Here is a 27196-nt window from a genome sequence, read left to right as displayed (position 1 = left end):
CGAAGGAGCCTTGGTGAGTTTCTGCAGTGCATCTTGTAGACAGTACACACTGGACCGTGTTGACAGTGGGCATGATGCCAATCAAGTGGGCTGCTTTGTCCTGGATTGTATTATCCTTCTTGAGTGAGATTTGAGCTGCATCATCCAATTAAGTGTGGAGTATTCTATCACTGTCATGACTTGTGCCTTGTAGATGGTGAACAGGCATTGGTGATTCAGGAGAGAAATTATTCCCACAGCATTCATAGCCTCTGTCCTGCTGGTGTAGCTGCAGTATTTATAGATTTAGCCAGTTCAGTTTTTGATCACTGGTAACCTCCAGGATGTAATAGTGACTCAGACAATTACAGCACAGAAAGAAGTCATTCAGCCCATTGCTGGTCAACGATCTGACCACACTAATCCTATCTTCACACAAAATAACATTTCCTGTGATCAGATTCAAAATGCTAGCTCTGCTTTCTCTTCTCGGAATTTGCCAACCTGCTAAGTTTTTCCAGCAAATTGTGCTTTTGTTTCTGACTTCCAGTATCCACAGTAGTTTGGGTTTTTTTTTGTTTAGTGATATAATGATGAAACTATATAAGACACTGGTAAAACCACACATGGAATTTTGTGTGCAGTCTGGCCACCACGTTACAGGAAGGCATAATTGCTCTGGTGATGGAGCACAGAAGGCTTACTAGAATGCTGGAGAATTGTAGCTACGTGGAGAGATTGGAGAGGTTGGAGTTGTTTTCCTTGGAATGGAGAAAGCTGAGGGGTGACCTGATTGAGGTATACCAAATTGTGAGGGGTAGAGATAGAGTAGACTGGAGGAATGTATTTCCCTTGGCAGAGTTCAAGAACCAGGAGTTATAGATTCAAGCCAAGTGGCAGAAGGATTAGAAGGGACATGAGGAACAATATTTTTGCGCAGAGGGTGATGGGTGTCTGGAATTCGCTGCCTGAGTTGGTGTTGGGGGCAGAGAGCTTTAACTCTTTTTAAAAGTACCTGGATCTGCACCTTCAGTGCAGTCAGCTGCAGGGCTATGGGCCGTGTGCAGAAAGATGGGATGAGAAAGAGCCTCTGGATGTCTTTGGGTCAGCATGGACATGATGGGCCAAATGGCCCCTTCTGTGAAGTATCATTCTGTGGTTCTATCTGCCACTTGTTGAACTTTGCGCAATAATCAGCGAAACTCCCCACTACCGTGATAGAGGGAAAGATGTTGATGAAGCTCTTGAAGATGGTTGAAGCTAGGACACTTTCATTTTTTTTCATTAGTTATGACTCCAACCAGAAGAGAATGTCCCTCACTCCACACCACACCACCCCTTGATTTACACCGACTTCAGACTTGTCAAAGCTCCTTGATCATACATTCAGTCAAATGCTGCCTTGATGTCATTGACAGACACTGTTATCTCACGTCTCATGTTCAGCTCATTTGCCTATGGTTGGACCAAGGGTGTAATGAGTTCAAGAGCTGAGTGGCCCTCACAGAACTGAATCTTTGAGTTGGTTATTTTCTTGCAAATCCTCTCTGACTGCACTGTCAATGAGACCTTCCATCACTTTGTTAATGATCAAAAGCAGATTGCAAGGGTGGGAATTGGCTGGGTTGTGTGCACAAGATATACTTGAGCAATTTTCCACGTTGTTGGGTGGTGCCCAATATTCTAACTATACTGGAACAACTTGAGTATTTGAATAGGGATATGTCTAATTCAGGAGCACAAGTCTTCAGTAATGTTCTTGGGATGTTATCAAGGCCTGTAGCCTTTTCAGTGTCCACAATACTCCAGTTCTAGCTTGGCCAATGTCTTATACAGTTTCAGTCATCTCTTGATACCACCTCAAATGAACTTAACTAGTGAAAGCCTAGCATTTATGATACCAAGGATTTCTGAATGGTATCCTTTGACACTCTAATACTTCTATGACACTGTGGGCCCAAATAATCTCATTTTAGGTTCAAAAATACAGGTCCTCTATTGGGCACATTTATTGCCTCTCTCCATTTAGCAGGTAAATCAATATTTTGTCACTTGGCACATTAGTAATAAAATAGAGGATACTAGTGTACATTGTCACAAAAATTAATTTTTATTCCTTTAAGATTAATATAATAGTTAACACCTGCTTATCCTGTACTCTACCAGTGTCATCAAGCAGGATGACCCCTCACTTAATGAGTATTGCAGGAGAGCATGCCAGGATCACTGGGAGCATCCTGGCAAAGTTACAACACAGGAGACTTGGTCACTAGACAGCTAAAGCAGCGTGCAATACACAGATCCATCAAATACACAAGGACAGATGTGATGACACTGCTTCCTCTAATGAGAGAGTCTGGAACTTTGGGTCATTATCTAAAAACAAAGGGAATGCTCATTTAGAAGAGATGAGGTGATTTTATTTGTCCTCACAGAGGGCTACGGATTTTTCGAAGTCTCTTCCTGAAAGGGTGGTAAAAGCAGCGTCTTTGAATATTTTTAAGGCAGAGTTGGATACATTTTTGGCAAAGTAATTGGGTAGGCAGGAATGTGGATTGGAGATCACAAGCAGACCAGCATGATCTTATTAAATGGGGAGTTGGTACAAATGGCTGAATGGCCAGGGTGACAAGGTGGCTCAGTGGTTAGCACTGTTGCCTCATAGAGCAGTGGCCCAGGTTTGATTCCAGTCTCGGGTGACTGTCTGTGTGGAGCTTGCACGTTCTCCCCGTGTCTGCATCGGTTTCCTCCCACAGTCCAACGTTGTGCAGGCCAGGTGAATTGGCCATGCTAAATTGCCCATCATGTTAGGTGCATTAGTAGGAGGGAAATGGGTCTGGGTGGGTTACTCTTTGGAGCGTCGGTGTGGTCTTGTTGGGCCAAAAGGCCTGTTTCCACACTGTAGGGAATGTAACCTACTTTTGCTCCTTCTTTGTATGTTTGTATCTCACAACTAATGGATCAGATCAAGGTTCTTCATTGCTGCCTTTTGCAGTTGTAAATGGTGGTGGACAATTAAATGATTAACCAGATGAGAAAGCTTTAGGAACACTCCCTCTAATGATGCTGGAGCCCAGGAATCATTCACAAGACAAAGATAAAATATTTGTATCTATGTTCAGGCAGAAGTTTCAAGTAGATGATCCACATAGGAATCCTCTGTGGTCCCTACAGACACCTTCAAATAGTCTTCAAATAATTTGATTCACTCCAAGAATAATCTGAAGGTACTAAACACAAAGTGCGAAGGGTCTTGACAACATTCCGGCAAGTAGCACTGAAAACTAATGCTCCAGAACTAGCTGCATTCCAAGTCAAACTGCTCCAATTCATCTATAATCTGGCATCTACTTGGTCAATGTGGAAAATTGGCTGGTTGTGTGGAGAATTGGCTGGTCAGTTCACAAAAAAAAACAGGACAAATCTAACATTGTCAATTATCACACTTTCTATCTCAAAGGCACTTGTGATTGAATACTCTCCAATTGCCAATAAATGTAGTTCCAACAACACTCAAGAAGCTTAATTTCATTCAGTTCAGAGCAGCCTGTTTGATCAGCATGCCATTCCCCATCTTAAATATTCATTCCCTCCATAACTGACACATAGTGGAAGCAGAGCATACGCACACCTTTCAAATCAGCAGCCTGTAACATTGAAAAGGGCAAGGACAGCATGTTTCAAGGAACACAACTTTAGTAGTTCAATTATTTTGCCATAGCATCACATTCCATATCCAAGATGCACTGCAGCAACTTTCTAAGATTCTTTCAATAGCACATTACAAATCCAGGAACTCCACAAAGAACAAAAAGGAGAGCACATGGATAGGAAGATCACTACTAGGTTTTCCTCAAAGAAACACACCATCCTGACTTCAATATGTATCACTGTTTCTCTACTAGCACTGAGTCAAACGCATGCAAACCCTTCCCCAAAGGAACTGAAAAGTACCTGCACCGGATGAACTGTAGCTGTTAAACAAATGACTCACAAACACCTCTGAGAAAGGGAATAAATGTTGGACTACCCTTCAATGCACATATTCCATTGTCACAATTTACTGGAGTAGCTCTGTAGAAATCAAGTCCCACTATTTCCAGAATCATCACAAAAGTTAATCCTATTCAAAGATTGCTGAGATGGTCCTTATGATTCTTATGCCAGCCAGTTGTCTTTCTCTGGATGATTCCACTAGTTTGTAAGAGGCACAAGCTGACCAGGTCACTTAAAAGTCTCTGACTTCTCAGTTAAAAATCACAACTTACAACTACTGCTCAAAAATATGAACTGGTTTGCTTCAGGTTCAAATGCATTTTGACTGCAGAAAACAGTGACAGACAGCTCCTGTTGGTGAAGATGAAATCATTTTTCTCCGTATCTTGTTTCCACCCCCAAGTTGTTCAGCTACCTGAGAACCACACCCATGTATTTTTTAGCAAGCAAAAGGCTTTTGTCATCAAAAATTGGTTACTAGCCCAAGACCAATCAATGTTTTGTCCCCACCAAGCTGCATTTGTACATAACCCATTGGTTTCAGTAGTGTCTACAATGCAAACATCAAATGTAGTTTGTTGAAACAGCTGTTTTAATGATATTTGCCATGACAGTCAGATTATTAGCTTTTCAAAACATGCAGCAATCTTTGAAAACACTGTCTGTAAAACAGTTCTCACTCATTTCAGTCTCAAGATTTAAAAAAAAAGACAAGAAAACAGTCCTTATACCATGTATGAATAAAATGCTATCAAAAATAACAAAAGTAAGAATATTTCCATAACTCCAAGGTCTCCAAACATATATACCTGATCCGGATTTTTATCACAAATCCTTCCTCATCACTGACCAATGTTCTAATGTTTCCTACACAACAGCATTGTGGGAAAGTCATCACACAAAAACTGCAGCAGTTCAAATCAAAACCAGGTGATCATCTTCATGGCGTAAAAGTGACTGGACTACAATTTTGCTCTCTGAAGACGATTGCAGTTCAGCCACTTTTGCCCAAATCAAGATGTTTGGATGCAAAAACGTCTACTAAGGAAATTTATTCACTAATACATTTATTCATCTAGGTTTGAACACACATAAATTCATACACTCAGTCATTCAACTTCACAACAAGAACATAGGATTGACAGAGATACAGATATAAAATTTCATTTACAAATATTCTTTGCCTTTTCATTCTTATACACAGATTATTTTTGTTATGTGGAATAGCAAGTCACAAAGGAATTAAGAAAGTAAAAATACACTTTACTATAGTAACAAGAACTCAGAAGTTAATGTAGGATTAATTATAGGAATACAAAGTGTAATTAATATGCCACATAATTATCTGTCTGTAGTTCATGAACTTGGTTTTAGATACTGGTATCTGTTACTCATTTCAGCAGATTCGTTTATCTCTCAAATCATTCTGTTTGCCCTTTTTATGGAAGGTACATATTTAACGAACAAATAAACAATCTCTATAATAAAGAACAGTGTCCATTTACATTTTGGACACGTACATGTGAAGATGGAGGTGATGTGAGGGGGAGGATGCAATTAACAAGCTTGCATTAATACAGCACGAATCATGTCCTGCTTGCACCTGGGGTAGGACAAAAAGCTGGTTGGAGGAAATAGGATTTTAAGTCATGGGATATCACCATCAGGAATCTAGGAGAAACGTCTCGGATTGCAGAACTCCCTCAGTACTGCACTGTATCAACCTGTGCTCAAGTCTGGGGAGGAATTTAAACAAACAACTTTCTGAATTGGGCAAAAGGGCTACCATCCAAATCACTCCTGCTCAGGAGATTCCATTAAAACTGTAAATACAGTGATCATGCTGTCTACTTTCCTACCCTGATCCGTTGAAATTGACTTTTTCTCCTGCAATCAATACTGTGCAGAATTTGCATGTACTAAGGTGAAAACCTCAGAGTTTTAAACGACTTTATCAAATATCTGGACTTTGGAATATTTATGAGGATACCCAACAGCCTGCAGAAAATGCCTAATGCACTTACGCGTTGTGGGCTTGTGGCTCCAGATCAGAAGGTTGCATGTTCAAGTCCCGCCACGCCCATTGTGCTTAATTGAAGCTCAATTTCTGGGGTAGCACGGTGGCTCAATGGTTAGCATTGCTGCCTCACAGCACCAGGGACCTGGGTTCAATCCCTACCTCGGATGACTGTGTGGAGTTTGCACATTCTCCCTGTGTCTGCGTGGGTTTCCTCCAGGTACTCTGGTTTCCTCCCACAATCCAAAGATGTGCAGGTTAGGTGAATTGCCCATAGGTTAGGTGTATTTAGCCAGGGGTATATAGGGTAGGGGAATGGGTCTGGGTGGGTTACTCTTGGTAGGGTTGGTGTGGACTTGTTGGGCCAAAGGGCCTGTTGCTTTATTGTAGGAAATCTAATCTAATCTCAAACCCAGACACTAAAATAAAAGCTGGTGAGAACACAACATAACTATTGCCAATCAATTCTCAACCCCAATCTTTACAATGCTCCCTACCCCATTTGACTTAGGAGGCTAATACACTGGCTAAAGATTCTTTGTGACAGAGTTTATTAAGAGAAATAAAATACCTGTCAGATAACTGTCCAGAAATAAAGGAACCAGTCAGCACTCCCACGAAGAATACTGACATAGCAAATGGTGCTTTCCAGTCATCGTTGCATACCAAGTTCCACTGAAATGAAAAACAAAATGAAAAATGTCATTTGTGTGGTTTAGGGAAAATTACAGACAAGCCATCTTACAGCATTGGCTACACAGAAACAGGGTAAGAGGAAAAGCTCCATCAGCTCACCAAAACAATATCAGTACAGGCCTACAGCACTGTATGCACCATATAATGACAGAAAGATGTTGCTCTGAGAACTATGATGACTCATAGTGATTATAACATCGTAAAACATTTCAAGATGTTTCGTGGAATAATATGAAACCAATATGACACTCAGATACTTTTACTCTTTCAATGGATGTGGATGTCACTGGCAAAGTTAACAAATTGCTACCCATCTCAATGGTCCTGGAGAAGCTCGTGAGGAGTAATCTTGATCCACAATGTGCACCAGATGCAGCTACCCCATAGTGCTGTTAGAATGGCAGTTTCAGGACTGTTGATCCAGCAACTGTGAAAGTGGCAAAGTTCCAAGTGAAATGGACATACAAACATTTGACCCATTAAACCTGTGTTAGCTGAACAAGATCAAGACTGATTTGCTTGTGTTTTGAATTCCACATCTATCCCAACAATCTTTGATTCCCTTGTTTGACAAGAAACTTTCTATGTCTAACTTAAAAATACTCATGAATTCCACCTCCACTAGCGTCTAGTGTAGTGGAGTCCAAAGTTAGATGGCTTTTCAGGAGAGATGAAATTTTCCTTATTTTTGGCTACATTTAATTTTTAAATAATGACCACTAGTTCTCGATTCAAACACAAGAAAATACATCCTTTCCATTTTGGTGTGTCATGAGTCAGATGGGAATAATGCACTGGAAATCAACCCTCTACTATTTCATGATCATCACAGATGTAAAAATGATCAATTTAATCACTAGGATGGTTCATGTCTGACTGGACCATTATCAAAGTTAAATATACCACACACGTTTTAATTAATAAATGATAAAGCAAGAACACCTATTTATTAGCACAAATTTAACCTTTAAAATGTGGCAAAATAGAACTTTTGTTATTAATATGGAAACAATATCGTTGGTGGCAAATATAGCCAGAAAAGGAACCTAGTGTGTGGAACAAGACTCCAAATTACAATGGGAAATGAGGTGACTTACTGACAGTTCTTTGGCTTTTGGCAATTATATCACATGGTTGTTGACCACAGCAATCCTCAATTTGGTAAATGGTCAGTTAATGGTCATAGTTTGAGTGTGAAGTGTTACTTTCTGCAGAGTTTTTGGCTTTTATTTACTTTCTGTCCACAGAGTCAGAGAGAAAGATTGCTTGCAGGTTTTTGAAAGCTCATATCTAACAGTACCTCCAATCCAACGCAAACTCTACTGAAAACTAACACAAAAACTGTTGCTAGGAGTAAAGACCATATATTTTGATTGTGGGCTGAAATGGGAAATCAGCTGTTTTTAAAACCAAGGTTTCCTGCATTGCTTAAAAGCAAGCAACCCTCATAAGTACAGTTTACACTGCTACTTATTCAAATCACTGGTGGAAGTCTGGTTATAGTCAAGCCAGAACCAAGGGGCTGTGTATGAATAGCACTTCAGCTGGCAACAATAGGTGACTGGTCTATGAACTAGTGACCAGTTATTGTTGACAAAGGTCTCTTGCTTGCCAATAACTGTGATTATCTCACTGGTAGCAGAACAGCTTGATCGTGTGAATGCTTGAAAAAGAAGCTAATGGACTTCAGGAAGGAAAGGAGCTGTAAGTTTTTGCCTTGTAGTACAAAAAAGCTCCAGGTGATTATTGGCTAGCACTTGTGTGAATGATTGTCACTTGCCTTTTATCAGCCGATGCCTGATGCTACCCACACCCTGTTTTCAGAGGCACATCTCTTTCTATATTGCATGAATGGCGAATGGTGCTGAACATTGCACAAACAACCACCATCTCATATCGGAACATATGATGGAGGGAAGGCATTTGATGAAGTAACTGAAGATAGTCTTCACAGGGTACTACACTGATGAACTCATTTAATGGTAGTGATTAATAGATAAAAATTACCACAGGTGATTTGGTGGTGAAAAAAGTCATCACGGCCATAGAAAGCAAGGTTGTCGTGGAGTGTTTGTCAGTATTGGTAGAGTCAGAAACAGAAAATTGAGTTTTCTACAGACCCACATTAGCAACAGGGACATGGAAGAGCAGATTGGGAGACAGATTCTGGAAAGGTTCAGAAGTAACAGGGTTGTTGTCAAGGGTGACTTTAACTTCCCTAACATTGTTTGAAATCTCCTCAGTTCAAATAGCTTGGATAGAGTAGTTTTTATCAGGTGTGTCCAGGAAGGGTTCCTGACTCAATATGTAGATAGATCAACTAGATGGGAGGCCATATTGGATTTGGTTGATGTTAAGAAGAATGATATGCTGAAAGTTTTAGAAATCATAAGGATAGATAAGTCCTCGGGGCCAAAGGGGATATACCCTAGGTTATGACAGGAAGCAAGGGAAGAGATTGCTGCGCCTCTAGCAATGATGTTTGCGCCCTTATTGTCCACTGGAGTACTGCCAAATGATTGGAGGGTGGCAAATGTTATTCCCTTGTTCAAGAAAAGGAATAGGGATAATCCTGGGAATTACAGACCAGTCAGTCTCACGTCTGTGGTGGGTAAAGTATTGAGGAGGATTCTGAGAGACAGAGTTTATGATTACTGGAAAATCATAGTTTGATTAGAGATAGTCAGCATGGCTTAGTGAGGGGCAGGTCATGCCTCACACACCTTATTGAATTCTTTAAGGATGTGTCAAAGTACATGGATGAAGGTCAAGCAGTAGATATGGTGTACTTGAATTTTAGCAAGTCATTTGATAAGGTTCTCATGGTAGGGTCATTCAGAAAGTAAGGAGTGTGGGATACTGGGAAATTTGGCTGTCTAGATACAGAATTGGCTGGCCCACAGAAGACAGAGGGTGGTGACAGATGTAAAGTATTCAGCCTGGAGCTCGGTGATCAGTGGTGCTCCTCAGGGATCAGTTCTGGGACCTCTGCTCTTTTTGATTTCTTTAAATGACTTGGATGAAGAAGCAGAAGGGTGGGTTAGTAAGTTTGTCGATGACACGAAAGTTGGTGGTGTGGTAGATAATGTGGAGGGCTGTTGTAGGTTGCATCGAAATGTTGACAGGATGCAGAACTGGGCTGATAAGTGGCAGGATGCATTCAACCTGGAAAAGTGTGCAGTGATTCACTTTGAAAGGTCGAATTTGAATGCAGAATACTGGATTGAACACAGGATTCTTGGCAATGTGGAGGAACAGAGGGATCTTGGAATCCATGTCCATTGATCCCTCAAAGTTGCCACCCAAGTTGACAGGGTTGTCAAGAAGACGTTTGGTGTGTTGGCTTTCATTAGCAGAGGAATTGAGTTTAAGAGCCACAAGGTTACGTTGCAGCTCTATAGAGCTCTGGTTAGAATATTGTGTTCAGTTCTGGTTCCCCCATTATAGGAAGGATGTGGAAGCATTTGAGAGTGTGCAGAGGAGATTTACCAGGATGCTGCCTGGACTGGAGGGCATGCCTTATGAAGAAAGGTTGAGGGAGCTAGGGCTTTTCTCACTGGAGTGAAGGAGGATGAGAGGTGACTTGATAGAGATATACAAGATGGTGAGTGGCATAGATTCAGTAGATAGCCAGAGACTTTGTCCCAGTGCCATCACAAGGGGGCATAATTTTAAGGAAGAAGTTTTAGGGGATATGTCAAAGGTAGGTTCTTTACACAGAGAGTGGTGGGTATGTGGAATGCACTGCCAGCAGTGGCAATAGTGTCAGATACATTAGAGACATTTAAACAACTCTTGGATAGGCACATGGAAGATAGTACATTGAAGGGTATGTAGGTTAGTCTGATCTTAGAGTAGGATAAAAAGTCAGCACAACATTGAGGGCCGAAGGGCCTGTACTGTTCTCAGGTCTATGTTCTATGTTTTGTGTGTGATAGCATTTCCGGATATTAAAAAAAAGTCCTGATGGACTTGAGGGCTCTTGTGGTGCAGTACTGGTGTGCGTACTTCTGAGTCAGGCAACCTAGGTTCAAATCCCATTTGCGCCAGCGGTGTATAACAGGTCTGCACAGGTCAGTGAAGAAAAATATCTTTAAATGCCATTAAAAACTGAACTGAGCAAATTGTATATTATTAAACACATTCTCTAATAATTTATAATAAAACAGAGGAACTCATTCATTCATGGTTATTATCATTGAGTATGTTACTATTGTGTAAGTAACATTTGATAGCAGTTGATGACCCTTTCCATTCTTTGCTTACAATCAAGAGGGTACTGACGTAGTGGTTATTTTGTGGATTTGGCCTGCCTTTTGTGAATTGGACATACTGTTAAATGAATGCCAGTATTACAGCTATGCTGCATAAGTGGTATTGGGACAAAAGACCAAAAGCTTGGTCAAAATATTAGGCTGTAACGAGTGTCCTACAGGGAAAAATTCCAGAGAGATACAGAGGTTTAGCAAGGAGATTCCAGACCACAGGGCCAAGGATTTTTAAAGTATAGCAATCATTCATGGATAGATTAGCATCATCAAGAGGACAGTCAGGGAAGTTTGAGGGGTCAAAGTGAAAGAGATTTACAGTCTGTTCTGATATAATGAGGTAGTCTTGTTCCCATGCGATTCCGCGTTATAAGAAAACCATGTAATAGCAGCACCATTTAAACCAATGGGACCAGAATTCCATTATAGCCAATACTGTACATGTGAGGAAAGTTTGCATTCTACAAATGATGGTTAAAATTCTTCAATCATGTTACAGCCAATTCACGTTGAAGAAACGCACATTATAGCAGAACCGACTGTGTCATTGAGAAGGTGTATAAGATATGAGCAAGTAGGGAAACAGTTTGGGTTGCATGACAAAGGCTCAGCTAGCATGATGTTGACCAGATAAGAACTTGCAGTAAACAATGAGGTGCTGGAGGAAGGGGAGTGGGTTAACGAGGTAAAAAGCATCCATTGTGTAATGCCAGTTGAAGGTGAAAAGCATCCATTGTGCAATGCCAGTTAACAAGGTTAAGAACATCCATTGAATAATGCCAGATGGGTAAATCTTTACTGTTGATGCTTGCTGATTGTAATGATCACCCAATCAATATAGTTGCCTTATTTGGTTGCTGCTCCCTATGGATGACTATATAATTCCTTAGGAATCTGCTGTTCAAGAGAACACCGTGAACTCATGTCTCTGTGCACTAGGATAATTGTTCTCTCCCTACAGGGCCCGGAATAAAGATGAAGAAGTTAAAGCCACACTGTGTCTCTGAGTGTTTGCTTCGACTGCTACAAGGATAGGGAAACACAACATCATAACCAAATGCACTTTTTGTATACTTTTGTGTATTGCTGAAAGCAATAGCATGAAAATAAGATACAGGTGATCACATGAAGGGATTTGAAAACATGAAGCTTTAGCCTAAACAAGTGCCAATGTTAGTGAGCACAAGGATAATGGATCATTGAGTTTTAGGGAGCAGGTATTAGATTTGAATTGAGTTTATGGACTAGGTGAGGGTGGTCAGGGGAGCATTAAGATACTTAAGTCGATAGGTTACAAAGTCATGGATGGGAGTTTCATCGGCAGATGATTTGAGGCTGGGCTGGAGTTTGTTGACATTACTGAGGTAGAAGTAGACATCTTTGGTTATGACACATCTCACTCTAAAAATCTGAGTACACAATCTAGTTGACATTTCAATGTAGTACTGAGAGGGATAATTCATTTTGTAGAAAATGTCAAAATACAATTTCTTCTACCCTTTCAGTTCAAATTAATATATTCTGATGCACTATTTGAAGAAAAGCAGAATAGTGTTCATGCCAACATTGCTGAAATATTTTAAGGTTATTCATCTCATTGGTATTTATGGGATATTACTGCCACATTTTCCATTTTACATGTTTAATGTTCCATTAAACATAACAGTTTTTATGTTTAAAAAATACTGTGCGAAGTACTTTTGGTATTACTAAGGGTGTGTAAAATAAATTCCGGCTAATTATATGCACAGACAATGTACAATTTTGCACTTTCATGAAATTTCCCAAATATATTTCCCTGAATAAAACACTTGACAACATATCAAGTACGAAAAGTGATTTTTTTGTTCACACATTCCAAAATAGAAAGAAATACTGGCATAATAATGCATTAACAGATCCAGTGATATTCAGACAATCTTAATCCATAGATCATCTATATTTTCATCTGCTGAAAAAGGGCAAAGGGGCAATTATACAAAAAGGGCAGTTCAGGCAGTGAAGAAGGTTAGAGCTCAAAGGAGTCATCAAATAAAAGGCAAGGGGAGTGAAAATAGTTTTAGAAAATAATCAATGATGGCCCAATGTACTAGTGCTAACAGTACAATAAAGATCAACTCTGACTGAAAGTTATAGCATGAAAACTAGATACAGGCACAAGAAGAAAAAAGTGAATGACAGGAGTGAATGATCTGAAGTGTTGAACTCAGTCCGGTAGGCGTAAAAAGGTTACTCATTAAGCAAGGTGCTGTTTCTCCAAGTTACACTGGGCTTCACTGGAACACTGCAGCAGGCTGAGGCCAGAAATATGAACACGAGACAGAGATGGTGTATTAGAATGGCAAGGGAATGAAAGATTGGAGACATGCTTGTGGATGGAGGGTAGGTATCCCTCAAAGACATTGCCCAATCGGCCTTTGACCTTTCCATTGTAGAGGAGACCGCAAGTGCAGTAGCCTTTATGAACATGAGGTATAGACCGTACAGTCCATCAAGTCTGCTCCATCATTCAATGGCTGCTCTGATTTTCTTCCACTGCATTTTCCTGCCTTTTCCCCCATACCTCATGACTCCCTTACTGGTTAAATGTCAATCTATCTTAGCCCTGAATATACTCAATAACCCACCCTCATCAGCCCTCTCTGGTAAAGAGTTTGCACGTTCTCCCCGTGTCTGCGTGGGTTTCCTCCGGGTGCTCCGGTTTCCTCCCACCATCCAAAGATGTGCAGGGTCAGGTGAATTGGCCATACTAAATTGCCCGTAGTGTTAGGTAAGGGGTAAACGTAGGGGTATGGGTGGGTTTCGCTTCGGCGGGTCGGTGTGGACTTGTTGGGCCGAAAGGCCTGTTTCCACACTGTAATCTAATCTAATCTAAAAAAAAATTCATTACCCTCTGAGAAAAGATGTTCCTCATCTTTGTCTTGAATGTGTGACCCCTTGTTTTGAAATTATGCCCTTTCTTCCTCGACTCTCCCTCAAGGAGAAACAAACTTTACGCAACTGCTCTGTCATGTCCTCCTAGAATCTTGTATGCTTTAGTAAGGTGGCCTCTCATTTTTTTTTTATTCCACTGAGTATTCAATCTCTCCTCATAAGATAGTGCCTTCATTTGTGGGATCAGCTGAGTGAGCCTTCTTTGGACTACATCCAATGCCAGTATAATGTTTCCTTTGATAAGGGGCCCAAAACTCTTCACAGTATTCCAGCTGCCATCTGCAACCTGACTGTAGAATATTGTCTTTCCTCATCCAGGTAATTTAAATATATTGCAAATAACCATGGCTCTTGCGCTGATCACTACATTACACCACAGATTGCTATCTGGAAAATGTCCCTAGATGAAGTAGCAAATTGCTACTTCATCTAGGAGCATGGTTTTGGACCTCAGGTGTAAAAGAAAGAGAAGATAAAAGGCAAGTATTACACTGCAACATTCCCTACTTTAAATTGGAGCACAACAGATCTCCAAGTAGAATGATAATTGGTTAAGCAGCATTCAGAATTGTGGCTTTTAGAACTTGTTGTGCCCAATGAAGATAAACAAACCTTAATTGCTTTATTATCAATTAGGAACAAAGAATTAATAGAATTTTCAAATCTGAATTAACAAGCAAGAGGGCTAAAGATTCCCCAAATGGTCTGGACACATTAGAAGGCCAAATCAGAATTGATTAAACCTGGCTTCATGGAATTTAGACAGAAACTTATAGAATCCGTGGATCATTTTGTGAACAGATGCAGAGGAAAGGGCTTATTTGTGTGATTTTCCAGATGGGGAGCTGGGAAAAAGATCTAACAAAAGATTGGGTTGGTGAATACATCCACCCCTGTGACTGCATCTGTCTCTAATGATGCTCTCCAGAGGATTTGCGAGACTAACTCCCAATTTAAAAGCTACTGAAGGATGGAAGTAGACACGGAATGACATAGCTTACAGGTCCCCAGAACAAAAACACCCAAAGCAAGACATGTCAAAGGTGTGGCCTTCTGCGTGCAATGCCCAGCTTCCAATCAATTTTGCAAGGCATGTGAAAAGAAAGGCCAGTGGCAGAGGAAGTGAACAAGAACAAAGGTTGACGCAGTTGCAAAGGACAACACAGTGATTCAACAGACTGCACACAATCAGTACATTTGAACTACAATAAAGACCATCTGGTATCCTGCAAGGAGAGTATATTTGAACTAATCAAAAAAACAGAATCTGTAAATGTACATGCATCAAGACAGACTGTGTGGTAAACACGTTTCATATTGATGTTTTCCACATGATTGACAATGTTAACACAGCATCTGAACTGTTCGCAAAAGCTCAAGCTATCTGTCATCAGAAAACTGGTGTCTATTTGTTATTGGCTAAGATTGATATAGGAACAAATTATCAATATACTATCCCTGTGAATTCTACAAAAAAAGGGATCTAAATACATGGGAAGGTATGACAAAGCTTATGAATGTAAAACTTCCAGTAAACAATGTTTCACCTTTTTCAAATATGCAATCAATAGTGCTGGCATACAAGTACAATCAATCAGCTTAGTAATCACAGCATTGTCAACACTGCTGGACCAGTCAAGCAGATATACCAGTATACCGTAACCTTAGAGTCAAAATCCCATTAGAAACTTTGCCAATCACTTCAATTAATGATTCAACATTGACAATCAAAAATGTTTTAACATGGACAGTTTAAAGAAGGCTACAACATTGTGTTTTACACAAAATACAAGTCTTCTTTTCATTAATCCATCATTTTAGTGCAGAGTCTATTTAAATGACAAATTGATGTTTGAGCTGGAGAAGATGGGGTATGAAAGAATCAGTAAAAAAATGTGCAGGTGTACAGAAACTGGTATACCTTGTTAAGATATGTAGAGTATGTCTTGATCCATGATGCCTGGTTTGAAAAACAAACTTAGAAAAAACTCATATCAAAAAAGGTATAGTTGAGATTTGTAGGATTGACATTCTTCTTGAGGTTTGATGCCAAAACCTGGTTACAGGTCAGTAAATGTTGTATACAAGTTGCAGTACAGGAGTTCACTATATTCAGTACTCTATTCAGATGATACAGTTTTCAATAACTCTCCACCAGATTATGCGTAGGCTGGAAGTTCTTGCGAGCTCACATGAAATGCATTACATCCATATACTAAGACTGGTTTCAACAATCAAAACTATCACATCTGTGTGTCAAAGATTAACTTTCTCAGTTCTTGTTTCTCCAGTGCGAGCCTAGTAAAACAGAGGACATAAAAGCCATGCCAATTCCTCAAGACAAAGATAATCTTCAAAGACGTCTCGGGCTCTTTAATTTCTTGTTACCACCCAATTTCCATTATTGAGTTTGTGCCACTTATTCATAATGTTTAAGTTCTGTGTTACCAAACAGATCTTAGTGTAATATCCATCATTAAAACTAGAAACATTAGCTCTGTTCATCATGCTGCTGGCCTGATGAGTTTCTATAGCTTTTTCTATTTCTATTTTAGACCTTCAGCATCCACAGTATCTTAATTTTATACGTTATACTTGCTCCAGTGTGACAAACCCAGTTTTTTAATAAAGATTCATCATGGACCCTTAGTTTTACATTTTATATTTCCATTAATGAAATCTGAGATCCCATTTGCAAATCAGTTGATTTCTCAGTCTCTCCTGCCAACTTCAAATGATTTCTGCATATATACTCTTAACTGTCTCTATTTATGCCCTCTCCACACCCCTCCTTAAATGTACACTGCTTATTCTGTTTTAGCTATGCATCGTTTCTGAGACCAGCATTTATTGCCCATTCCCAAGTGTCCTGAAGTGAGCAGCCTTTAGTCCATGTGTTGTGTTACGAAGATGTGGGTGTATTGTACCTTTATGAAAGTTATTAGCTCATAGAACTACCTGACAGCGCCAAGTGTTCGAAAAAAAAAATAATGTAACATTTGGTCGAACAACTCGATTAGCTGGTTGCCTGGAGACAAAAACAAATTCAAATTCAACCAATCAATTTAAATTATACCCTAAAATACCAACCTCCAATCAAGTTTGAAGTATATTGACAATCTTAAAAGCCAATAACACAATCCGATGATTTGGGGATATAAGACCGGGGAAAATTAAAGAGTTGGGAAGAGAACTGCCAAGCCACCAACATGTAAAGGCTGTCCAAAAAATAGCTCTCTTAAAGGTACCTTTATCAATCAGTAATCTATGAAGCAGAATCCCCAAGAAGAAGGAAAAAAAGACAGGAATACGGAGAAGAACCAAAAGCTGCCTGGTTTTGTGATAAGAGGTTTTGGATGTAAGTTTGCTCACTAAGCTTGAAGGTTCATTTCCAGACATTTCGTCACCTTACTAGGTAATATCTTTAGTGGGCCTCAGGCGAAGCACTGCTGAAAATTCCTGCTTTCTATTTATATGTTTATGTTTCTTTGGGTTGGTGATGTCATTTCCTGTGGTGAAGTCACTTCCTCTTCCTTTTCTCAGGGGGTGGTAGATGGGGTCTAATTTGATGTGTTTGTTGATAGAGTTCGGGTTGGAATGCCATGCCTCTCAGAATTCTTGTGCATGTCTTCGTTTGGCTTGTCCTAGGATGGATGCGTTGTCCTTACATATGGATGAGGAAGGACACCATTTCGACTAGTTAATTATTCTCTGTTATACTTTAAGAAATAAAGTTGTTAATTTTTACATTAAATAGTTCTTGGCCTCTCGGGTTTTGACAGATTATGGCATGGGATAACTTTTTTCTGTGTTGCTGGTTTAAATTAAGCAGGAGGGTTTACTCCATGTCGTAACATTTGTAAGAGCACAAAGTGATTGAAGGGATGCATCTTCCGGATTTTGATCCTGCAATGGTGAAATGACATGTAGGCCAGGGCATTCATGATGCTAGGAGAAAGTGAGGACTGCAGATGCTGGAGATCAGAGTTAAAAAGTGTGGCGCTGGAAAAGCACCGCAGGTCAGGCAGCACCCGAGAAGCAGGAGAGTCAACGTTTCGGGCATAAGCTCTTCATCAGGAATATGGGGGGGTTGGAGGGGGAACGGGGGCTGAGTGATAAACAGGAGAGTGTGTTTGGGAGTGGGGATGGGGGGAAGGTAGCTGGGAAGGCAATAGGTATGTGCAGGTGGGTGTGATAGTGATAGGTCAAAGGGGAGGGTGGAGCAGATAGGTGGGAAGGAAGATGGACAGGTAGGTAGTTCAAGATGGTGAGGCTAAGTTGGAGGGTTGGATTTGGGATGAGGTGGGGTTAGGGGATTTTAGGAAACTAGCAAAAATTTATGACGATGCTATGTGGTTGAAGGGTCTGAAGGCGGAAGGTGAGGCATTCTTCCTCCAGGTGTTGCGTGGCTAGGATTTGGCGGAGAGGAGGCCCAGGACATGCATGTCCTTGGCAGAGTAGGAGGAGGAGTCGAAGTGGTCGGCCACAGGGCAGTGCGGTTGTTTGATGCACGTGTCCCAGAGATGTTCTCTGAAGTGTTCGATGAGTTGGCGTCCTGTCTCCCTGACATGGAGGAGACCATATTGAGAGCAATGGACACAGTAGATAAGTTGTTTGGATGTTGGATGTGCAGGAAGATTCTGCTGGATCTGAAAAGATCCTTTGGGGCCTTGGATGGAGGTGTGGGCCCAGGTTTTACACCTCTGGCAGTGGAATGGGAAAGTGCCAGGAGTGAAGGGTGGATTGGTGGGGAGTGTGGACCTAACGAGGGAGTCACGGAGGGAATGGTTTCTGTGGAATGAAGATAGAGGTGGGGAGGGAACTACATCTCTGCTGGTGGTGTCTGATTGTAGGTGGTGGAAATTCCAGAGGATAATGTGCTGTATCTGGAGATTAGTGGGGTGGAGGTGAGGATTAGGGGGTTCTAGCCTTGTTGTGATTGGAAGGGTGGTGTGCAGGAAATGCACTAGAGGGCATTGTTGATCATGTGAGAGGGAAAGTTGAAGTCCTGGAAAGAGGAGGCCATCTGGGATGTCCTGGAACCGAAATTGCTCTCCTTGGGAGCAGATACAGTGGAGGCGGAGGAATTGGGAGTAAGGGATCACATTTTTACCAGGGGTGGGGACGGTTGAGAGGACATGTAGTCCAGGCAGCCATAAGAGGGGGTGGGTTTGAAATAGATGTCCGTGTTAAGTTAGTTGCCAGAGATGGAGACGGAGATGTCCAGCAAGGAGAGGGAGGTGTCCAAGATGGTCCAGGTGAACTTAAGGTCAGGGTGGAAGGTGTTAGTGAAGCTGATGAACTGTTCAATCTTCTAGTGGGAGCATGAGGTGGCACCAATACAGTCATCAATGTAGCAGAGGAAAGGTGGGGGATGGTGCCGGCGTAATTGCGGAAGATGGACTGTTCCATGTATCCTACAATGAGACAGGCATAGCTAGGGCCATGCATGTGCCCATGGCTATCCCCTTGGTCTGAAGGAAGTGGGAAAATTCAAAGGAGAAATTGTTGAAGGTGAGGACCAGTTTCCCCAGTCAGATGAATATGTCGATGGAGGGGTACTGGTTGGGTTAGTAGGTAAAGGAAGAAACAGAGGGCTTGGTGACCTTTATCATGGCAGATGGACGTGTACAGGGACTGGATGTCCATGGTGAAGATGAGGCATTGGGGGCTGGGAAATGAAAGTCATGGTGGTGGTGGAGGGCGTGGGTGGGGTCCTGAATGTATGTGGGGATTTCTTGGACCAAGGGGGACATGATGGTGTCAAGACATGACGAGATCATTTTGGTGCAGCAGGAGCAGGCGGAGGTAATAGGTTGACTGGGACAATCGGGTTTGTGGATTTTGAGTAAGAGGTAGAACCAGGCGGTGCAGGGTTCCGGGACTATAAGATATAATTTCCTCCCCACCCCTTTCTGCGTTTGCAGAGACCATTCCCTCTGTGACTTGCTCGTTAGGTCCACACCCCACGCCAACCCACCCTCCACTCCCAGCACCTTCCTGCAAGAGGTGTAAACCCTGCGCCCACACCTACCCCCTCACCTCCATCCAAGGCCCCAGTGGATCTTTTCACACCCAGCAGAGATTTTCCTGCACATCCAAACACCTCATCTATTGTGTCCGTAGCTCTCGATGTGGTCTCCTCTACATCGGGAAGACAGGACATCAACTTGTAGAATATTTTAGGGAACATCTCCAGGACACACGCACCCAACAACCCCACTGCCCTGTGGCCAACCATTTCAACTCCCCATCCCACTCCGTCAAGGACATGCAAGTCCTGGGCATCCTCCATTGTCATATCTAAGCCATCCGACGACTGGAGGAAGAATACCTCATCTTCCGCCTTGGGACCACACAGCATCAAAATTGACTTCACTGGTTTCCTAGTCACCCCTCCGCCCACCTCATCCCAGATCCAACCCTCCAACTTGACAATGCACTCTTGAAATGTCCTCCCTGTCCATTTTCCTTCCCACCTATCTGCTCCACCCTCCCCTCTGACCTATCATTATCACCCCCTCCTGCATCTACCTATTGCCTTCCCAGCAACCTTCCCCCCACCACCCCACTACCCTCCTGTTTCTCTCTCAGCACCCTTAGCCCACCCCCTACATTACTGATGAAGGGCTTATGCACGATATGTCGACTCTCCTGCTCCTTGAATGCTGCCTGACTTACTGTGCTTTTCCAGCAACACATTTTTCAACTATGACATTTCAGAGGCATTTAAGAATCAACTACGTTGCATTTTAGCATTGCTGAGAGCTTAGATCTGCACCAGCCAAATCAGGGAAGCATGGTAGATTTGTTTTGCTAAAACAACATCAGAGAAGCTGATGGGTTTTTTTCCAGCAATCCAGTGTTCTCCTGCAATCCAACAGCTTCGTGATTCTCATTTCTGCGCTACGTTTTTAATTACAAATATTAACAATTAATCAAATTGAAATGCTAGTCTAGTCCTATGGGTTACTATTCCAGTAACATAATCACCATGATACCATTCCTGTTTGACTTGTATTGCCTTTTATAATTCTAAAGAATGTATCACTTTGCATTTCTCTACATCAATTTCATCTGCCTCATGTCTACCCATTCAAACACCTTTTCTCGCAAACATCATCTGCCACATTGTTTACTACATACCCTAACTGTATCATTTGTAAACATTGAAATTATACTCTTCATATCCACATCCATGACATTATTATGAATCATGAAAGCGATTGTTCTTTCACTGATCCCTAGAGAAATCCACTATATATCTTCATCCAGGCCAAATAATGGCTGTTCACGAATATAATTGTTCTTTTCTTCTTGTCCTTTAGCCAATTTATATCCATGCCACATTTATTTAATGGGCTTCAATTCTGCAGTGTAGCCTATTAAATGGAAAATATTTAAGAGAAATAGAAAGAACATGTTGTCAAATTTAAATTTGAAAACCCGGTACATCATTCACTGAATATATCATTGAAACATTATTTTTTAAAAAAACCACAATCATCACGGGATGTGAGCTTTTTAGGCTGGGCCAGTATTATCCATTCATAAGTGTCCTTGAGAAGATGGTGCTGAGCTGCCTTCTTGAACCGCTGCAATCAATTTAATGTAGGCAGTCACAAAAAGCTATTAGTGAGGGAGTTTCAAGGTTTTGACGCAGCAACACGGAAGGAAAGACTTCCACGTTAGGATGGTGAGTGGTTTTGAGGGGAAACTTTCAGGTGGTGGTGTTGTTCCCATATATTTGCTGTCCTTGCCATTCTCATTGATAATGGTTGTGGTTTAGAATGTGCTGTGTAAGCAGCATTAGTGAATTTACGCAGTGCATCTTGTAGATAGTACATGCTGCTGCTACTGAACATCAGCAGTGGACTGAGTGGGTCCTTGTGAATGTGGTGCCAATCAAGTGGGCTGCTTTGCCTAGATGGTGTTAAGCTTCTTGAATATTATTGAAACTTCATTCATCCAGGGAAGTATTCCATTACACTCCTGACTTGCTCCTTGTCGATACACAGGCTTTGAGGAGTTAGGAGTGAGTTACACGCCTGCACGATTGCTAGACTTTGACCGGCTCTTTAGCTAATGTGTTCATATTGCGAGTACAGTTTCCTTTCTGGGCAATGGCAACCTCCATAACACTGATAGTGGGCAGGCAAATATTTGTCCCACTGTCTAGTCATACAGTGTTTGTGTGATTGGGCTATTAATTCAACATTCTAGACTATTATTGCAAAAGAAAAACGGAATTCAAATCCTAAAATGAAGTTTGAACATTTCAACAAAGGTTTTTGAAAAATTTGGAAAGGAGATGTAAAGCTAGTATCGTTAAAATGGATTGTGAAACTGCTAGTATTTTAAAAAGCCCATCTGCATTAGTCATATTTATTAGGGAAGGAATGCTGTTGGCCTCAATCAGTTTGCTCTGTGTAACTCCAGACCATTGTCATCTGCATTCTGACAATGCCTCAGCAGCTATTCAACTGTGTTGCTCAGATTGACAGGCGTTTGGAAGAACACAGCAAGCCAAATAGCAGCAGGAGGTGTAGAAGGTTCGGGTGTTACTCTTCTTCAGGACTAAGGAAGTTGTAAGGGGAGCTGCAGGTAAAGTGGATAACAGGGGCAGGGTGTTTACAGTATTTTGATATCAGCATCTACGGTATTTTTGTCTCCAACAAAATATTGCTTAGACCAGCTGCTGTTTAAAATATTGCTTAGACCACCATCTTCTCAGGTCAATAGAGGAAGGAATGCTGTTGCCAGTGGCCTTACCAGTGACGTGCAAGTCCTATGAGTAGTTTTTATTTAAGTGAAGACATTTCTTTATCACTGGACTAAAGAAACAAATCAGTCAATTTTTGGATACTGGTTGCTGTTTTGTGAAATCAGTCAGAACATGTTTGCTAATCACTGTGAGAACAGGCTGGTCTATGATCTTTACCCAACAGTCTACTTGTCAAGAATCACTGTCTCATTCCAAATCTGAAGAATGCCTTATTGGATGATAATTTTCAGGTCATGTCAAACTCCGAGCTTGATTTTAATTTACTGAAGCACTAGTGATTTCAGAATCTCTTGGAAACTTCGAGTGAACATCATCTCTCAGTAAGACATGGTTGTTTAGCTGCAGCTAGAATATATGAACTGTTGGTGTATAACTCTCCCTGTGAAATTCTAACTCTCTTCTAAAGCCATCTCCCCATTCATACAAATACCGACAATAAGCCATGGTGGAGAAGTGAAAAAACAGAAGGCAGTTCCATGACTGTGTCCACAGGGCTCACTGAGATGATCCTTGAGCATGTCAGAATTGGTTATTCTTCAATCTATTCTTCTCTCCTGGTAATTTCCACTTTTTTGCATGAGGCAGAGTGACTGATTCACAAGTTATCAAGTTGTCGACTTGTCAGTTAAAAGCAACATTTTAAAGCAAGTGATGGGAGAAGATAACTGACTTCCTCGCTCACTGCTTGAACAAGGCAGCAGGGTGAACATTATTTCAATGAAATTCAGTCCCTCCCTTTTAGAAAGCGCAGCAATGCCTTTCACGGTCCTTGAATTTAAAAGCATTCCTTTCCCATTTTCGTCCACAAATCAAAAGTCAGAAAAATAAAAATCTTTACAGTGTACAGATCCCACCCAAGGACTGTATTCCCCATAGTACTCCAATCGACTTCAGAGAATAGCCTCCAGGCGTGACTGATCAGATCCCTGCTGCTCTCTTTGTTGGTCAGTGATGGATAATGTGATATTCCCCAATTGGCCTGCAGTGGACCTACAGGACTGACCATTGACTATTCCCTGGACTGTAGTTGGGCATATCTCCTTTCTATACCTGAACCGAATGGACAACTAATTGTGTCAATTGCTCCAGGACTGTGTGTGGACTGTGCATGCAGCTGATGGTATCTGGATTACTGAAAGCACTCCTTACCTCCTCCCTTTTGACTGAAATATGGACTAGCTCCCACCCACACCCAACATGGTCAGTTATTTGCATAAATATGCAGAGAGTTTGGTATGCAGGCAGTTGGCACATGCTGTAGATGTTAGATGAAATCTTAGCATGCCATGCTGAATCCCAGACAGATTCTTACTGACAGTTAGCCTGTTTGGCTGCAGAGAAAAGCACCTCATTGCAGTGCCACCAATATCCTTTAGCTCTGGCTGAAGCACCAGCATGGCAACAGGCATGGATGCTGTGAGCATGCAGGTAGGCACAAAGCGAGTGAGTTCGAAGACAGCAAGTGAGCACCCCTATGGCTCAGCCTGGTCCAATCTGTGTGCCAGTCCCTGGGTAAAAAAATGACCATGCAGCAGTCTTTCAATATTCAAGGCCAATGAACACTGCAGTGCAGCATTATACTTCCCAAGTAACTTGCCAATGTGTTGAACAGATGCCATGAGGATCATGACAAGTTGGCAAATGTAGGATGCCAATACCCATTAATGAGGGCTGGTTCTGGCTGGCCATTATGGGTCACACCCCGAGCAACATGGAGACTATTCACAGCCAATGGTGAGTCAAAGTCACCGGGTACCCAATCTGACTTCTACGTCAAGGCTTCTTGATATCGAGCTTATTGGGACATATTTGCTGAGGTAGGATGCTAAATATTAATGAATCAGTTATTTAACAAGCTGTAATGCCCTTCAATCAGCAACTCACTATGGCTTACTGAGAAATTTGTCTCTGCCATCTAGCAGATTCGCAAGAGATGCAAGGAGTTTGTTCTGGCATCCCTCACCAGGCCCCCTTTTGCTTTAAATCTCACCATAGCCAACACTGTTCAGGCCCCAAGCAATGTTTCACCCGAGGAGGTTACTGCAGATTTCACAGTACCGTACCAGCTTCCCACCTTCCTAGTCATTCTGCCTGTGAAAGTGAAGTTGTACTTATTGCTATCGCGCGATAGATCTTGTTATCGAAGAACAATAGAGATTGTATCGTGAAGTATCCTCGAGGACTAATCACTAGGTGGGCCAAAGACAAAGCAAACACAGAAAGAGAATTGATGACGATAAATTACCTCCAAACAACTCTTCCCTAGTATCGGATACTGATAGAGATGGCAAATACAAAATGTTACCGAAAAGATCATCTGGGAAAATACCACGCCGATATCAATAAAACATGTTGCCTCAACATTCTTTTTCCAATCCTAAAACCCATGTGTTTCTTTTTTGGATTCAGGCATTTGAAGAAATCTTTCGAAAATCCGCTGATGCCATGAGTTCCCCAGCCGCGTCCCCCTGGGCAGCTCATTCGCCACCGTCATTGCTCCCAGCATCTGCTCGTTCAGCCAGAATCGTTACTCAGGCATGCCCTTTGCTAAATTTGAGACAAACGTGAGCTGCCTGTTGACGTGATGCCTGAAAAACGTTAATAGAATTAAACCTAAAAAAAAACCGGAGGAGCGAGCTGAATCCATAAAAAAAGAAACGATTTAAAATTCAAATCAAATACAAAACCAGGAGCTAAACGTTTAAATCTGGCCCTTAATTACATAACATAAAGAATTGCAGTTATCGGGTCACGATTTTTGATCGAGATGCGTCAGCCATTTGAGACACAAGTGTCTCAGTTTCCTTAAATTGTCCTTAACTCCCGCTGCTCTGAGCACAACAAACTCCTCCCTGTCTAACACTGTGGTTGCTCCAGCCGCTTACCTCGCTGACGATGGTGGAGATGTACTGCTCCTTACTGTACACCCATCCATCCAAACAGGGCTCCTGTCCCACCTCAGAAATATTGACGGAATCCGGGTCAGGGAATATCTCCGAGAGGTTCTTGATCACATCCAACCGGTACCGTCTACATTTGCTGTACTGGAGTTTGTCCTTGTCTTGTTCCAGAGGGATCGTGCGGTTCATCCACGCTTCACTGAGGTTGAGGTGCCCGGGAATTAAACAGCGGTGTTCAGGAATATCCCCGACAAAAACTATGGACATTCCGCAGAAACCATTGGGAAAGACACTGATGCTCAAAAGGAAGAAGATAATTTTCTGAAAGGGTCCCCATTCTCCGAGAAAAGCGGTGATTTCGTCGTAATCCCGCATGTTAGTGACTGTGGGAGAACGGGCAGTAACTCTCTTCCGTTAAGCTGCAGCAACTTGTCGTCAGAAGGCAGACCGGAACTACAGACTTGAATAATTTAAAACTCCGCTTTAAACTCAATCGCCTCCACTATAAATACTGCACCATGCTCACAACGGTTAGCTCCTCCCAATCCTACTGAATTCTTAAAGGGGTTCTTTCAGTGAATTGCTCATCTGCCAGCCATTGAAGTATTTCTTGCTCTTCCCACGATTTCTATTGTCGCCCCAAATAATTTTTTTTAACAAAGATTACAATTTCTGTTTACAAGCTGCAAGGCAATTTTAGAAGAAGTAGGCATTGAGTCTGCTCTGCTGTTCAATAAGATCATCCTGATCTGTTTCAGTTTCCAAGTCCATATTTTCGCCTGCTATTGATGATGTTCATTGCCTCCCAGAGATAAAACAATAGGAAAACAGGCCTTTCGGCCCAACCAGTCCACACCGACCCTGTTGAGAAACTCAACCAGACCCACTTCCCTCTGACTAATGCAATTTAGCATGACCAACTCACCTGACCTGCACACCTTTGGACTGTGGGAGGAAACTCCCAGTTGCCCAAGGCTAGAATCGAACCTGAGACCCTAGTGCTATGAGGCAGTAGTGCCTACCACTGAGCCACCATGCCATCCTAAATTGATTAGATTAGATTCCCTACAGTGTGGTAACAGGCCCTTCGGCCCAACAAGTCTACACCGACCCTCCAAAGAGTAACCCACTCAAACCCCTTTTCCCTCTAACTAATGCCCCATACACTATGGGGAAATTTAGCAATGCCAGTTCACCTGAACTGCACATTAGATTAGATTACAGTGTGGAAACAGGCCCTTCGGCCCAACAAGTCCACACCGCCCCGCCGAAGCGCAACCCACCCATACCCCTACATGTACCCCTTACCTAACACTATGGGCAATTTAGCATGGCCAATTCACCTGACCTGCACATCTTTGGACTGTGGGAGGAAACCGGAGCACCCGGAGGAAACCCACGCAGACACGGGGAGAACGTGCAAACTCCACACAATCAGTCGCCTGAGTAGGGAATTGAACCCGGGTCTCTGGCGCTGCGAGGCAGCAGTGCTAACCACTGTGCCGCCGTGCTGCCCACCATCTTTGGATTGTGGGAGGAAACCAGAGCACCCGGGGGAAACGCACGCAGACACGGGGAGAATGTACAAACTCCACACAGACAGTCGCCCGAGGCTGGAATC

The 27196-nt window shown here is 42.0% G+C and overlaps 1 protein-coding gene across 1 annotated transcript in view; it reads right to left on the bottom strand.

Moving 5' to 3' along the window:
- Positions 1-26607, bottom strand: part of LOC122556566 (organic cation/carnitine transporter 2-like) — a 111128-nt gene extending 84521 nt beyond the window's left edge. Inside the window, exons 1-2 of the mRNA XM_043703379.2 lie at positions 25561-26607; positions 6564-6667 (exon numbers count right to left, since the gene is read on the bottom strand). Coding sequence (XP_043559314.2) covers positions 6564-6667; positions 25561-25950 — 494 coding nt within the window. The 5' untranslated portion in view covers positions 25951-26607. The remainder of the gene's footprint in view (positions 1-6563; positions 6668-25560) is intronic.
- Positions 26608-27196: the final 589 nt, after the last annotated feature.

The sequence above is a fragment of the Chiloscyllium plagiosum genome, unplaced genomic scaffold (assembly GCF_037043375.1).
Source record: "Chiloscyllium plagiosum isolate Xiang-an unplaced genomic scaffold, Cpla_swu_hap1 HiC_scaffold_16, whole genome shotgun sequence".
Lineage (NCBI taxonomy): Eukaryota > Metazoa > Chordata > Chondrichthyes > Orectolobiformes > Hemiscylliidae > Chiloscyllium > Chiloscyllium plagiosum.
The sequence above is the reverse complement of the archived record's forward strand: the minus strand, read 5'-3'. Positions and strand labels throughout refer to the sequence as shown.